We start from the raw sequence: 17,258 nt of genomic DNA on the forward strand, positions 1-17,258 counted from the left end.
CTTTTATCAGAGCAGTTTTTCCTTTTCCATTACACATATCGAACAGCTATTTTCCCTGAAATTTTTTTCACACACCACGTGTCTTGTTGTGTACTGCTTAGACAAATTTGGACAAATCGTTTTTTTATTTATTTTTTTTTATTTTTTATTTTTTTTAATTATTATTGGTTAAAGTGCAATTACAGTGGCGGCGGAGTGCTCTCATCACCATTAATCCCTGGCAATTAATATGCATATATTCATTTAACATACTGGCAACTTTCTAAAAGTGAGATTAATGCACTGCTGGTGAGTGGTATTGTGTTGGTCCTTATCTCGTTTCAGCACATTTCACTAAGAGTTTATAGCTGAGTGGAGACAGAGAGCAGTGTATCAAACAGACTAGACCACCAACCACTGTGAGCATCAACGTGTGCATGGAGAAGCTACATGCAGGCCAGCTTTTGTAATGCAGTTAGGATTTAGAAAATGTTCAGTGCTGCACAGAATGAGATTTTTTGAATGACTACACTTGATAAACTCATAATGGATCCCCATTTGAGCATGTGATTTCCATTAGTTTCTCTGAATTATTTAGCAGCACAGATACAAAATATTCAGTTCCAAAGTAAAATTCTGGTTGATGCTCACAAACCGACAATTATGTTCATGTTGACTGACAATTTGACTGATATTAATATTCTATAATAATATTGTATATTGTAATAATGTGTTGTCTATGTGCACTACCATTCAAGTTTTATCAACATTGACATCACTGATATTCCAGCATCACAGGAATAAATGACATTTTTTTAAAAAAAAACAGAAAACAGTTATTTTTAAATTGTAATAATATATAACAATATTACTGGTTTTACTGTATTTTTACAGCATAAAGCCACCTTTCCGCGAAGTTAGAATTACCAACATTTTAACACTTTAACGTTATTCTGTAAACACTATTTCTGTAAAATGGCGGTTATTAATAATTATGTCAGAAAAAAAATCATAATTAATCAATTTTTACGTTAATTAGCTCTATAAAATCTACTATGTTTTTATTTTAGATGTATTGAGAGTCATTTGCTTTGTGTGGATATATTCATACATGCATTAACGTTACATTCATTAAAATCGTTCAGTTTACCATGGTGAATAAGCCGAGGTTTCAAAGTTTCAAAGTTCCATGCGACTGCCACTAGGGGGCGAAATGCGACAATCAGATGCAAATGTCGTGTGCAGTGGAAATTGTACTGACCCCAAACTTTTGAATGGTAGTGTCAGTTAAAAATAAAACATTATGAACTAAAATCAATCATTTTAAATGTTAGAAGTAAATTTAAGCACCACAACATTATATGTACAGTTTGAAAATTGTATATTAATTTTTAAATTTGCTACATATTTATATTAACATCTAACAGAAAGAAATTGAAACTAACCATACACGTAATGTCTCCACAGGTCTCTCTCTGGCCGTATCGTGGGTGGTGTGTGGTGGTTCTTCACTCTAATCATCATCTCCTCATACACAGCCAACCTAGCTGCTTTTCTCACAGTGGAGAGGATGGTGTCACCCATCGAGAGTGCAGAGGATCTGGCTAAACAGACTGAGATTGCTTATGGGACTCTAGACGCCGGCTCCACCAAAGAGTTCTTTAGGGTGAGAAGTGCCATGAACGAGGGGAAATGTTAGCCTAAAAAAAATGTTAACCTAAAAAATATTGTATTCACATCAAAAATATTATTCAGCATCACTGAATCAACCTAAATACGTCAAGTTACACCAACAAAACTAAATTCAAAGTGCCCCAATTATGCTATTTTAAAGGTTCCTAATTTTGTTTTGGAGGTGCCCACACACTTTAATTTTCTCAATATATACATTGCACATCACCTCATTCTCATTAAAGCCCTCCTTTCCGAGAGCCTACTCTGCTCTGATCGGTCAGACGGCCCAGTCTGTTGTGATTGGTCTACCGCTTACAGTGCGCGTCAGAAATGAAACGTCCATTACCATATCTGAATTTCAGCTCCAGACGTTTCCTCAGCATTTGTGATGCAAACAGTAATGGTGGCATCGGTTTTGCCATATCAATTTTAGCCAAAGTGGAATTGTTTTGGCAGAAAATAAAACTTCTTCTCGGCATGTCGACAACACGAACCATGCTCTTCCAGGCCTCAGCTACAACAACAGTGTTTGAGGGCAGGTTGGAGTCGACGTCGTTCATGGCAGCCAATGAAGACTATAGGTTCTTCATTCTTTCTTTTGGGAAACATTAACTCCATTTATCGAGCACTTTGATTTTTGAAACGTTGCAGACCTTTATCATTCACAAACAGCTATATTACAGACTACATGAAAGGTAATATCTGAATAATAATAGGGGCACTTTAAGGGTTACTGTGCGTTCACCCTGCCGTCAGCAAGAGCGTCAAAGTGGCCAGAAAGTCATTCATTTTTTAATGTGAGCCGGCGGCAAGCAGCGGCGCGTCTTGGACGGTGTGGGTGTCAAGGAGAGTTGAAGTTAGGTCAACTTTATGGTAATGAGCTATGACGCAGTTTGGCGGCAACCAATCAGAATGTAGTCCTCCACTTGGGAGGATTCCAGAGAACGTAGTCCTGTAAATTTTGGTTCCGATCTACGTCAGAGAGTCAGATCGTCCACGAATCATTCTACAGCATTGTTGGCAGGGCAGCCAGAGCGAATTTTGATGCTCTTGCCAGTGGTGGTGTGAACACACGGTTAGATCTGGCAAAATAACTTTGCAGGGTAACATTTGCACGTTACCATGTTTTACAGTGTGCAATTGTGTAATATTTCACTTCCTTTCTTCTTTTAGAGGTCAAAGATTGCGGTCTTTGAGAAGATGTGGTCTTATATGAAATCAGCAGACCCCTCAGTGTTTGTAAAAACCACAGATGAAGGAGTTATACGGGTGAGGAAGTCCAAGGGGAAGTATGCCTATCTTCTGGAGTCCACCATGAATGAGTACATCGAGCAGCGCAAGCCCTGTGACACTATGAAGGTTGGAGGGAACCTGGACTCCAAAGGCTACGGCATCGCCACCCCCAAAGGATCCCTTCTCAGGTAAAGCCAGCTGTCCACTGTATGCCAACTGTATTTGACCATTACAAAAATAACATCAGATGGTGGTTCAGTTGTGGTAGAGGCTGGATACAGTACTATAGGGGTTATGCTCACCTTGGCTAAAGTTTACATCATCTACTAGTTAAATAAAAAAGAAAAGATAAAAAGGGAAACATGGGAATTCATTAAAATAAGTATGAAAATCAGGTCACAGCACAAAAATAGATATTTGCATGTTGCTATTACCAATTTTGCAAGTCAGTTCTGAGTACTAGATTATAAAGGACTCAGCAAACTAATGCAATTTGGCATACTTTACTGAAACTGTATAGCATCACTCCATCACTGCAGTCCAGGCACCTAAATCAGCTCTTTAAAATGCCAAGTGTGACAGCCTAGTCTATATGTGGAACTATATGTGCTCTTCTCCATCATTTGATGATTTTTTGCTGATATGATTGTAGGAAAAATTGCTGAGTTTTGCAAATAAGACGCATTCATAGCAAAACAATATGTTTGTGCTGAGAATGTCAGTGACTTAATTTAATACTTACGGCACAGCGCAAAAAAAGCACATTTAGTGCCTGGATTCCGGGTGGTTCGTGAATAAGGTGCAGGTTTTTGCCAAATTGGTGTGACTTCAGTGAACTCATCTGGTTTCTCTTTTGAAGGACTTTTTAATGATGTTATACATGATAATTTGAACCAAGGGCGAGGGTAGACGTACTGTGCTAAGCAGCCTCTGCTATAACAGAACATGCTGTTTTGTGGGTGTACATATGTGTGTGTGGAGCTGTTCAAAATCCCGCCCCTACCTCATGTTGCTTGAAGGGGTTTTCAACACACTCCACCAGAAGTGCTTGCATAAGAAATGGCAGGAAAATGACGCACCCTCTTCAGAAGCTCTTTAGGAAACACGTGTGTTCACCCGTCCTTTCATTAAACAGCAGTGCCGCTCAGCAGAGCCCATTGAGACACCGCAGACATTATTCACGACAGGCACTTTGAAGCTATAGGTCTGCCGGATGCTAATTTCAGTTTCTCTCCTTCATTCCGAATTACGAAAGCTTTATCCTTACCGAGTGACTTGTGCATGAAAGAAATTGGGCAATCAGTTGTTATTCTTATGCAAGCCACTTCTAAAGTTGAATGTCGACATTAACATGTTTCTTTTAAATTCTCTGCAATATACGGTGAACAGTTGTTATTTCAATTGTACGCCACCATCATTAACGTCACATTTATTGTGCTTGAATGTACCCATCTGACTAATACACCATGGCCCACATGATATTACATTCATTGCAGTGCAAAGGGCCTAGCAAGGGCAATTTGGAGCTGTTGAAATAACCTCAATAACTCCATCTCTCTCTAATAAGATAAGCTCCTTGGGGAAACGACCTCATAGCAATTGTAGAGTCATTTTTTGGGTCACCTTATAGCAAAGAGAACAGGGGGAGAGGGTGGATGGAGTGGGAGAGAGAGACGTCAGATACAAGATGTAAATGACTGACTTCCATCTTGCCACCTAGGGCAGGACTCAAATTAAATTCAATACTAGCTAGCCATTACAGTGACAGCAAGAGTGAAAGAGGCTCGAAAATGAATTCATAAATGTGTTTCTCTGTCTGTTGAGTTACCAGCTGTGTGGTGTATATCTGATTTTGAGAGAGAGCGACTCCCTTACTGACATGTGTTTACATGAGCCGGTAGATTCTATGTGGGCATCTACTGCATGATTTCAACATGTGGAAGACAATGGGAGATTTTGCTGTCTCTGTTAAAATCGGTAGACACTGCAATTCTTAATTGAACATTTAGATTTGGTTGTGATTTGCTGAACTAACCATGTGGTTCAGTTGTCAAAATGTAAAAATGCTCCTGTGTATCTTCACTAAATTTTGTATTTTATGGCTTCATTTACACTGTCAACCAATTGTATTATTTAAAATCTATAAATCTGTTTTTAAAAATGTATTAATTGAAATGAATCCTCTAATCTGTGAAAAATGCATTGACAGTTTTTCATTGATATTTTAATTAAAAATCACTTTTCAAATTGACAAATATTTAAAACCGCGTTAATGATGTTTAAAATGTAGTTAGATGCAACAATGAATGATAAATTGATAAATACATTTTAAGCATTAAAGTAAACCCAGTCAGTTAAGTCTAAAATGAACTGATGCAAAGATTTGGATGTCAAATCTGTGCATTAGCCCTAGCTTGAATTATACTGATCAAAGCCTTTAATAGAGATCCTTTTTTACACCTTAATGTCTTGCTATGTTATGGTCTGCTAGCCTCATCTTGCTCTAATGATTAATTTATTAACAAAGAAGATGATAATTGAGCTTTTGAACTTGTTTTACATTGTACTTCGCTTTGTGTTTTATAGGTTAATTTACTGCCTGATGGAATAATCAGTTGTTTTGGTGCATTTTGACAGCTGTTCCATATTTTCCTTGTCTTATCTCAGACTGATACCTTAAACCAGTTTGTTTTGCAGTCAAGATGCGACAGCCCTAAAGATTGATGTGTGTGCCCTTTTATCTCTATCCATCTGTGCCATTCTCTGAGTTTACTCAATGAAATCATCTCACCCAAAGCACTGCCACCTCCAGAAGCAAATGCTCATCAAACTGAATGTAGCTGTTTGTTCCTCATTCCTGAGACACTCTCTGACTTCTTTCTGTCTGGTACTTCTGGGATTAGAAAGAAAGAATTCCTGGGTTTTATCAAGCCAAAGAACCACTCCCTATACATGCAGAGCTGCAGACGACATTTGCTCACAACGCAGATCGGCCAGCCGATTCTGTGGGTCGTGAGGAGATGTATATTTGTGCCTTTGAACTGTATGGGGTGTTTAAGACCTGAGGATGAAGGAGGGAAGATGAAAAGAAAGGCGCACACTTCAGATGTGGTTCCTGATTTCAGTCATATCAGTCATGGGGAGCAGGAGGATTAAAATCAAAAATTCAATTTTTGTCATCATCTACTCTGTCGTGTTATGTATAATGGTGGTCTTGCTACTATGAAACACAAAAATAGAAGATTAGCAGAATGTTCATGCTGCTTCTTTCCACATAATGAAAATGAATGGTGACCCAGCTCCAAAAATGACAAAAAAAACACCATAAAACCAATCCATACGATTAAGAAATTTGTCATTGTTCACTAATAATCTTATCTGCTGCAGCTCTCAATTCTTACTTTCTTTAAATCTGTGTATTTTAAAATATGGTGCAATGCATTGTGGGTGAAATAAACTAGACAGTCAAGAATTTTACGAAATCGTAGTAACTTTGTCATACAACATTTGTTGATTCAATGATATAGAGCTGTCATTAATGTAATAACTTACTGCTAATTAATCAGAACAAATTCATGTCAGATACCTAAGGGCTACTTCACTATTTTGTTCTTTGTTGTTTTGCTTTCCATTCAGATTCTACTATTTTAAGGTTGAGCACGCAAGCTCATTGGCTACTGATACAGCAGGAACTAATCATCTGTGCCCTATAGAAACTATGTGATACGAGCAGGTGGAGTTAAAGGACCTATAAGCCTGTGCCATCTAGAGTTTCATGACAGAATTTTGTATATACTGTGTGTGTGTATATATATATATATATATGTGTGTGTGTGTATGTATATATACACACTCACACACACACACGCACTGTACATACATACATACATTGTTACATACAATGTTATGTTTGACAGCCCTTGGAAAGAGCAATTTCAAGGAAATGTATCCCGTTTGTATTCAATGGAAAAAATAAAGAAAAGCAAGAAAGAATTCGGTCTGACCCTGTTGAAAAAACCAGCATATGCTGGTTAGGTATGTTTTGAAGCATGGCAGCAGGTTTGAGCTGGTTTAAGCTGGTCCTGAGCTGGTTAATAAGCTGGTCCTGAGCCGGAACTAGTTGCTTAGGATCAGCTTAGGACCAACACTTGACCAGTTTAAACCAGCACAAACCAGCTGCCATGCTTCAAAACATACCTAAACAGCATATGCTGGTTTTTTCAACAGGGGAGGGTGAGATGATGACAGAATTGTAATTTTTGTTGAACTATTACTTTAAGAATTTGTCTGATGTCTCTAGTCTGTTGTTTTAGATTCACATTGTTACAATTCCCCAAAAGGGAAGAGCCAAAAGCAGACAGTAAAAACCAAGGACATCTAAGGACTTTTTTTTTTCTCCTCCTCTGTCTGAAAAAGTCTTGTTCTTGGCTTTATAAAGCCTGTCTTTCACAAAGGCCACTAACAAAAGCATTGTTCTCCATTTAAACACATGTTAACATACTTTATATACAGACTCAGGGCAAAACCACTGCGAATGCCATGCATTTAACATTTCAACCTACATAGAGCAGTGGCTGTTGTGTACAAAATAGTCTGAGTCTGTTCTCCCATTACACTGTCTCTGAAATGGTTTATCTGGGCTGACACTGACCAAAATATTATTTCATTATCGTTTCAAGAAACCCAGTAAACCTGGCAGTGTTAAAACTGAATGAACAAGGCCTGTTGGACAAATTGAAAAACAAATGGTGGTACGACAAAGGAGAGTGTGGCAGCGGAGGAGGTGATTCCAAGGTCAGCCCCAATGTGACAAACCCAACGGGTAAAACCACCACTACCATGGGGGGGTAACCGGCAACTCGCGCCGACCAAACACTCTAGACGAATACAATCCAGTCTAAATTGAGCCTACTGCTAACAAATTTTGTTAGATTAATAGCAAGTAAAGTTTTGTTCAAATTATGGTGTTTCACGCCACATTCAAGTTATTCCAGGCGGAGTGTTTGCGGTCTGCCGGTTACCCAAAGTGATATAATAATGCACATCTCGCAGCAGGGAGCAAGGAAGCATCGCTAGATGGAGTATTAACCCATATCACTTTTACAATGAACTACCAACATGTTTCTGATATGTGTGCAGTCAATATATATATATATATATATATAAAAACAGAACAGTTGAGTTGATTTTGATGGGTATGTGTTTAATGTGTGCTGAATAACATAAAATAACATGGATAATGTTATTTATGTTATTTCCCTGGTTGAAGAATCCCAGTTAACCTAGCGGTGTTGAAACTCAGTGAGCAAGCCGTCTTAGACAAACTGAAAAACAAATGGTGGTACGATAAGGGGGAGTGTGGAAGCAAGGACTCCGGAAGAAAGGTCAGTTCACACATTTGGTCCTGCTCTGTTCCCCTCAGTTTAGCCTTTCCAGAACCCTTTCAGAAGGTTCAGTAAGGAATCTGGACATGGGCGACTCTTACTCTCTCTCCAAAGTTGCATTCTTTTATTTATGCATGATTTAAATTGAAACTGCTGGTATTTTGAATGATGAGCAGAATTTTGTGTTCGGAGTAGAATATTCGTACACTACTTACTGATTTACATATTTAAAATAGCAAGCAAAGAAGTAGACATGATAGTACTGAAGTATACAACATTGTATCAACATACTGTTCCTTTTGCATGTGACTGGTGTCCAGTTATTAATTTGGTAGTAGACACTGCCATTTTGCATTTTTAATTCAACTGTGTAAAAGCATCTTACCAAGATGTTCATCCGAGATGTTCATGTCTTTCTTTCTTCAGTCAAAAATGTATATACTTTTAAACACAGATGCTCGTCTTGTACTAGTGTCCACTTCACACATTACGATATCACATTGTAAAGGTCATGCGTGACGTAGGGGGAAGTACCGATCTAATGTGTTTACAAAACAAACATGCAAAGAGTAAGTCAAACACACTTTACCAAAAAAAAGGTAAAACAACAATGTCCGAGATGGAGTTTTTCGGTACTTAGCCTACGCCACTCATGACCTTTCCAACATGATTACGTAATGCGTGAAGTCATGGACACTAGTGCAAGATGAGCATTTGTGGTTAAAAAGTATATACGTTTTTCATTTTTTAGAAAATGACCAATCGTTTCGCTAGATAAGACCCTTATTCCTTGGCTGGGATCATGTAGAGCCCTTTGAAGCTGCACTGAAACAGAATTTTGGACCTTCAACCCATTGTACCCCATTGAAGTCCACTATATGGAGAAAAATGTTAAAACCTTAATTTCTTTTCGACTGAAGAAAGAAAGGCATGAACATCTTGGATGACGTGGGGGTGAGTAAATTATCAGGAAATCTGAATTCTGAAGTGATCTAATCCTTTAAGTTAGTGTACTATTCCAAACATTTCCAACCATTATTTTTGTCCTGTCAGAAATTACAAACTAGTGTATGTGTAGTTGTATGTTTATAATAGATTAGATACTAAGATTAAATAAATTAATAGATTAAATACTAAGCATATTCCTCTTGTTGTTTTTAGATGCTGGCTTTTTTCTTTCAGTTTTTGAGTAAATGAGGAAATAAAAATAAAATATAATATGATTTTTATATTATTAATTCAAGTGTAAGTAATAGTAGGTCTAGCTCCAGGAGTCGTGAGTTGAAAAGGCCATTATTATAGACTGGATGACTCACTGTATGATACACTCACTTTTTGTTTAAAATGGCCTGGTGGTCTGAATGGAGCTCTGGAGAGAGACTGGTCATATTGCTCTGACCATCCGTAAGAGTCAAGTCCCCCTTGTGGTTCTCAGCCTCTGTGTTCTCCCTTCTGTCTGCCCTTGGAGTGTGCATGTATTTGGATGCAAACCCAGTGGACAGCTGTCTGTGCTGTCATAGGCCCCGGCCACCACACACCCCCACCGCACCAAACCCACCTGCATGGCGCACACAGACGACATCACACCTCGCTTATGTGCCTTTCTTAGAGAACCGGTTCCACACCAGTTAAGCTCCTTAGATTGTTATAGGAAATATATCACCTTTGAACAACTACAAATCCAAATCTCCTTATATTCATGGCCTGGGCTGCATGGGTGCCAACCAGTAATATAGACAGTTGCAGCTGTATGTATATGTTTTAATAGATTGTAATTTAGTGGAGATGCTAACTAGTGGGTTAAATAAGTATTAAATTAGTCAAAGGTGAACACAGACTGCCTGTGTTAGTGCATGAATGCATGTTCCTAAGTCCTAAATGACAAGTTGTGCCATATTTTAAGATGTTTAACATTATTATTAACAGTTATGTTGTTTAATATTAATAGTATTAACATTTATTTAATTTTATTTACTAGTTAATGTTATAATAGTATTTATGTTGATATAATAATTTATTATTTATATTACTGATATAATTGGATGTTTCATAATGAATATTATTGCTTTATGAATATCAGTTAGCAATAATCCAATATATAAGTTCAGCAGTCAAAACAGAAACTAAATATTTATATTAATCTTTATATTAATGATAGGTCATGCCTGAAACATTTTAAGCAAACTTGACTTGGCACATTATTTTTTGGCACTTGCAACATTGTTCAAGACAGTTCTTATGTTGGCTTTTATATTCATTGTATATGTTTAGATGTTTGGGTGAATGCATAAAAGTGTATATGTAATGTACAGGAATGCTTGTATTGTCTTCGTCCATGTGAATATGTTAACGTTTGTTTACAGTAACTCTCATCTAATATGCTGTTCCTTTTCCTGTAGGACAAGACCAGTGCTCTTAGCCTCAGCAATGTGGCTGGGGTCTTCTACATTCTGATCGGCGGTCTGGGTCTGGCCATGCTGGTGGCCCTGGTGGAGTTCTGCTACAAGTCCAGAACAGAGTCCCGCAGAATGAAGGTGTCTGCGCGGGCCGCTCAGGCCTTTCACTGCACCGCCTTAGACAGCAGCTACACTGAGCTGCAGAGTTACGGCCTGTACGGTGCCGACACTGTTAAGATATAAAGCACTCTGGGGTAGGAACCTCAAGTATCGCGGAAAACTAGGCCACATCCTGCCCACATAGCAGCCTAAGCTGCCCCCCATCTAACCGTCACCAGAATCAAAGCTTCTGCTGCCCACTTTCAGTATCATTCTTGTTTCCTCCACCTCTTCTTTTTCTGTCTCTCTTACCCTGTTATTTTAATACTAGGGCTGTCAAAAAATGTGAATAAATAAAAATTAATTAATTAATAATGATAAAAATGCTATGATTATTTAATAAGATTAATCAAAATTAATTGCATAAATGAGTATTTATCCTCAAATACAATATTTCATTTATTTTTGTTTTTATTTTAATATTTTAAAAATAGTTGTTTTCATTATCACGTTTAATTTATTTTGTTTTTTTTTATCAATGATTCGTTTTTCATTTTAGGTCTATGTAAACATGCAGACAACATCTTGACAGCCCTATTTAATACTTCTAATCTAATCTCTCTTTATTTCTCTCTCCCTCTATTTCCTGCTCCCCGTCAGTTTCCCGTTGGCTGCTAGCCTCTCTGTCCATAGACTAGAGCTTTGTTTACGCATCGTGTCTCTGTTCATTCATGAAACAGAGCAAGTGTTCTCCGGAGACACTGCAGGTCTCTGTTTTCCACCATGACTCCAAAAATAGTCAATCTAGATTTATGATTATGCATCTTTACGCTTGTGTGCTCCTTCATACGTTAAGACCCAAGTCAGATCTTACCTAATGTACTTTTGCTAATGCATAGTTGATTAAAAGTGTCTATCAGGTAATAATTTATTTTATTCAGGCCAGACTGACAAATCAAAAAAGCACCATTGCTGAACGTAACCCGTTGAATATACAGATACCTCAGTTTTGATTTTTGTAATAAGTATCTCTATGACAGACAATTACCCAAAGTAGGATTTGTAGCAAGTTTAGCTGGGTATTACACACTTGTGTAATACTATAATAGCACAGATTAATATAGATTTACTTTGTTAATTCAATTGACAGGAGTCACATTTCACAGCTGTCCATTTTTCATATTAAGCGAGCAGGAATCTGAGTCATTATGGGCAAACTAATTAGTCTGCATCAGGCGTACAGCTTCATCCCCCAACGCGTTGAAGTGCAGGGCAATGAAATCATTCCTAGATTGGAAAAATGCGATTTAAAGGGACACATCATTAGCCTTGGTTTCAGGCCCACTGGCTGCGTCTACAATAGCGGGATGCTCTTCACAACAGCAGCAATAAAACGATGACATTTCTCACTTCCACACCACCGTAGCAAATTAAGCTCATGTTACACGCCTATCAAGACTGTTTATTGTCTACCCACATGTCAGAGATGCTTTACAGTGTCAGCTTTGGTTTTGAGGGCCTAAATACGATGGTCCTGGGGGGTACAATGCAACGACATCAGCAAAGCAATTAGAAGTTGACAACACAACAGCGTCAGCCCACAACACATCTTTAATGCAAATAAGGGTCGTTCACATAGCGAATCATTTTGAAAAGAGTACTCAGTACAGTTAAAAATAGTACAGCACGAAATTGCAACACAGACTCACAGGAAAAGAACGTGCCTGTGGCGACATTTCTGCAAAATAATATTATATTGCTGCTTGCACGTTTTGCGACACTTTTTAAAGTGAAATGTCCAGTGAGTGGCGCTAAAAGTGCATTTAGTTTTATTTAAAACCCTGACAGCAACATAGTGTCGGCCCAGATCCGGCCCACATCTAGTCCGCGTGTAATCCACATGTACCAGCTGTGGGCCGGATCTGGGCCACACCATGTTGCTGTCTGGAAACAGATGAACGTGAATCTGGCAACATTTTCTGCTGTGCTAAAAGACTAATGCTCGATCACGTTTGAAAATAACATATCAAACCAAACCCTAAACCTAACCGATAGTGTTAAAGGATTAGATCTCTTTAAAATGGAAATTACCCCATAATTTACTCACCCTCAAGCCATCCTATGTGTATATGACTTTCTTCTTTCAGACGAATACAATTGGAGTTATATTAATAATTACCCTGATGCTCCCAAGCTTTATAATGGCAGTGCACGGAAACCACCTGTCTGAAGCTCGAAAAAGTATATCCATCCATCATAAACATACTCCACTCGGCTCCGGCGGGTTAATAAAGGTCTTCTGAAGTGAAGCAAAATATCCATATTCAACATGTTATAAAGTAAAATAACTAGCTTCTGCCAGACCGCCTTCCATATCCAACTTAAGAAGAAAATGTAGCGCCTCTCGTAGTTCAAAACACTTACGCTACGTCCTAAGCCTTCCGTATTCAACTTACAAAACAAGCGTAATATGTTTAAAAAGGAATAAAAGTTGTTGTTTTACTGCTACTAGTGTTCATTTTAACTGCAGTGAATTGTATGTATAGGTACAAGTTTTGCAAAAATGTAGGTACAGGCACAGTTTTTCAGTGAGCCTACAGTATGTTGTGCATTTGGTAGGTTTTCAAGTGGGATAGAGAGCTACTGTTGTTATTTATTATAGCAATATGGCTAATATTGGATTGTTTCCTGAATGCATCATTATCAGAAAAGTTTCACACGTTTGCTTTGCTTAAAGGCGTTGTGTCGCACCCTCCGAGCCACCATGCTGATCAATTACAGTCAGGAAACCCAAAAGATGGAAATCTGTTGCCATAGGCCTGCAGATTTGTTCACCTCACAAATGTTGTCTAACTAATTATCCAGTCATCACATGACAAAACATTTTATGTGCATACTCCATTAGGCAGATGCTTAAATCATCTTTTACTGTCTCCTACTAAAATTGAGCATCTTTCAAACATTTCCATATTCCTGTCTAACGCTATTGTGTCTCCATCCCAGCAATCCATCAACGACGCCATGCGCTGCTCCACGCTGACCAGGATGAGCGGGAACGGTAGCGGCGGGGAGAACGGGCGGATCGTCACACATGACTTCCCCAAAGCTGTGCAGACGCTGCCGTGCATGAGCCACGCGGCCAGCATGGGCCTGGGAGCCTCTGGCATGTGACCATCTTGACGGAGCGGCACGCGTCACATGTAACGCACGGACCTCCCGTTCACCTGCCGTCTGCCCCTATGTCTGTCTGCCCGCCCCGCAACAGACGCACCGTACTGCCAAAATGCACTCGAAGACTCTTCTCAGTGAATAGCCACCAATAAAACTCTTTTCTAAAGAAAGACGAAACATTTCAAAAAAGAAAAAAAAAATGTGCTGCAATAACAAGCCTGTGGAACTCTTTTGGGGAAAAAAAGTGTTCGTTTATGTCATGAATTCAAAAAAACAAAAAAAGAGAAGTCACGTGTCCGATTCGACACTCGCGCTGTGCCAATATTATAAACCTGTTTACTTCTGTCTGAGTGTGCAATATTTTAGTTCATATCAGTGTTCGGCAATGTTGTCTCTAACTTGATTTTCTTTTCAAGGATTAGCTCACAGAGATGTTTTGTTTTTTGCACAGATATGTTCTACGATATGACAAATACAGCATTTCTGTAAGTTCCTTTTCCTTATACTTACTAGAAAAGAGTTAGAGTAAGCTAATGAGCAAGATCTTACTCATTTATATGGATCCAGTGCCCCGTAAACAACTTTGCTTATTTCTCTCCGTCACTCTGCGTGTTGAAGAAACATATCAGCTCATTTAGCGACCTGTCGATAGTGTAAATACTCCGATGTAAATCTGAAACTGAGTGAGAGATAAATTGATTTGTTGTCATTCGGTAGAGCATAGCTGAAATTAACTTGTTGATAATCTTGCTCTGTGATTTCCCATCTCATGGACCTTGCATAGCTGCTACGCCTCGTTTCAGGCACCATACCTCATCAGAGACCTGGGAGTGAGCCGCCATATGTTTTGATTGCCACTTCATTGGGAGCTCTCCCAGGAAGGAGGAAAATTTGACCTCAGTTATGGGCAAATGTGCTTAAATGAGCTAGTTTTTGCCCACCACAAACCACCAGATCTCATTAAAGAGAAGCCATTGAGTATGCATTATGAGAAGTTATTCGTCAATGGTGGTGCTGTAACAAAAAAGGACTTGTGATGATACTTTGTTAATGATTCGTTCATATACAACAAGGCCTGCATGGAATATTTCAGAGATTTCCACCAAATCCAAATGCCCATCGTTCAGTTTATACACATCCTCTGTCAGTATTTGGCTAATTTGATAATGCTAAGATTGTAACACTCTCGGTTTTATACATCTGAAATCCATTCAACAGATTGTCCCCCTCAATCAGTGCAGAAATTGTAAAACATGATATGTGGGCCTAAATGTGACATGGCCAATGAAAATGATCATCATTTGATCACATGAGGGTAAATAAATAATGACAGATTTTTTGTCTGTGAACAAAGTTTTCTGTTAATAGAACAAACAAAGAAAAGAAAGCAGATCAGCTAGGCCTACAAGATCCAGACAGGCGAAACAGGCTGTTCTGTCCTATACACACACTGTGCAACAATGTTTGTGGAGATATCATTGATCGGCTTCTGGAGCCAAGCTGACCTTTCAGAGCTCTTGGCTTCATCACTGCAGGCTTTCAGAACATGGCTTCCAGCTCAACATAAACAGCTCTACCTATTCAGCCTTCCCCTGCACACTGCCATTGTACCGTGAAACATGACACACTGTGTGGCCATCGAAACTCTTATATTTCTCTGGCTTTTTCTTTCCATTTCCTTGACGTGTTTTATTAGGCACAGAACACTGCGGTCCTTTATGGCCTCATGTGAGAGCAGTATTTTATAAGCAGTAAAAGATTTGTAAAGTTCAAGTGAGACATTTAACATTTATACTGCTGTGAGATTTTGAAGAGTTGATTGAACTAGTGTTTTACACATTGTTGATGCAATGTTACATGATAATGATGGATATTCTCACTGATAAGGATGATGATTTTGATTAGCGAAGAGAGAAATCTGGTCTTTAAGAGTCTTTGTGTTTCTGCTATAACAATGATGATACTTCTTATTTTTGGGGTATTTTAATGCAAAATTTTTCTTCACGCTCACCTACTTCTTGACTATTCCACAAACGTTAGCATTTTATTTGGGATCTTATTGTTTTTGTTTGTTTTGTTTTGTATTGTTTATCATAAAGGAGAGATGTGGTTGAAATTTTACTGGAAAATACATTCAATAAATAATGAATAAAACTTTTCTAACCACAATCAAGAGCTGGGTTGTTGATTTTCAACAATGGGAAATAAATTACATTTTAGCTATTCTTTTGTTGCAAATGTGGGTGTGAATTTATTTTTTAATGTGTTCAATTTAGAAAAATATTTATTACTGCAAATGTTATTTTATATGAATAATGATTGCTAAAAAGCAGGGTGATTATTCAGTCATTACTTTCTATTCATTACTTGATACTTGATAAGTGGCCATCTCTGAAAGATTGGTGTTTAATGTATTTCCCACTGTAGATCTCTAGAGCTTGACTCACTTTAAAGTGTTTTAATTACCTACAGGTGCATCCCACACATAATCGCTGATGTTTAACCAGTTGGCACATGTTGCCTCAAACCCATTCATTTTAGAAATTATTAATTCCTTAATCTTTGTCAATTTGAGCTCCCCTGCAGAAACAACGGAAGAGTTAATTGGGATGCCCTATGGCTCTAATTATGGAGATGTTAACAAAATATGGAAGCAGGTGTTTGTTCCCTCATTTTTTTTTTTTTTTTTTTTGTTTGGTCTGATGCCATACATCGCATTTCAAGTCTCATCAAGGTATCCTACATAAATGTAAACCATATTACAACTGCATTATCGAGCAGATGATAAATCTGGCATGAGGTAAAAAATAACCCAGTCACAGCTGTAGCCAGTATTATTCACAAACATCTATGTGCTGAAACTTCAATGATCACCCATGTCTGTTTCAGTTCCTTCAGGATAAATCATCAACCTCACTTGGAGATGCAGTCAATAATATCTCAAATTTGTTTTCTTTCTTTAAGATTTGTGCTCTGGAGACTCATTTGTGAAATTCTGTCAAGATGATTTGTAGTGTAATTCCACACATGAGGCAGGCCTCTGTTGTGACTGAATTTCTTTTTTTGCATATCAGATTTATAATCAGTTCTGCTGTATTTCGAAGTAGGACAGTTTAGTCTGAAAGGTGGCATACTGTGCAAAGTGTCAGATATGGCATTTTCAGCAGAGTCCTGTTATCCGCCATGACACTGGAAAAAATGAATCGTTTGTTCATGGGAAGCTGCAGTCAGGCAATGGGTTCTCTCTTATTTCCCCAGTGGTGGGTGACACAAGTTAACCTCCTTGACTTCCTTGATCTTCCAGAACATCAGAATATCATTA

The 17,258-nt window shown here is 38.3% G+C and overlaps 1 protein-coding gene across 8 annotated transcripts in view; it reads left to right on the top strand.

Annotated features, from left to right (window-relative positions):
• Positions 1-16,105, top strand: part of gria1a (glutamate receptor, ionotropic, AMPA 1a) — a 76,187-nt gene extending 60,082 nt beyond the window's left edge. For 2 of the 8 annotated variants that reach the window (XM_051860207.1, XM_051860211.1), the window contains 5 exons: positions 1,447-1,645; positions 2,827-3,074; positions 7,566-7,680; positions 10,670-10,804; positions 13,769-16,105. In XM_051860207.1, the coding sequence (XP_051716167.1) occupies positions 1,447-1,645; positions 2,827-3,074; positions 7,566-7,680; positions 10,670-10,804; positions 13,769-13,936 (865 nt within the window). In that variant the 3' untranslated portion in view covers positions 13,937-16,105. Of the gene's footprint in view, positions 1-1,446; positions 1,646-2,826; positions 3,075-7,565; positions 7,709-8,155; positions 8,271-10,669; positions 10,921-13,768 lie in introns of those variants that run through there. The other 6 variants (XR_007924855.1, XM_051860210.1, XM_051860208.1 and 3 more) reach the window with 6 other exon arrangements.
• The last annotated feature ends 1,153 nt before the right edge of the window (positions 16,106-17,258 follow it).

The sequence above is a fragment of the Ctenopharyngodon idella genome, chromosome 14, assembly GCF_019924925.1.
Source record: "Ctenopharyngodon idella isolate HZGC_01 chromosome 14, HZGC01, whole genome shotgun sequence".
In the NCBI taxonomy this organism is placed as follows: domain Eukaryota; kingdom Metazoa; phylum Chordata; class Actinopteri; order Cypriniformes; family Xenocyprididae; genus Ctenopharyngodon; species Ctenopharyngodon idella.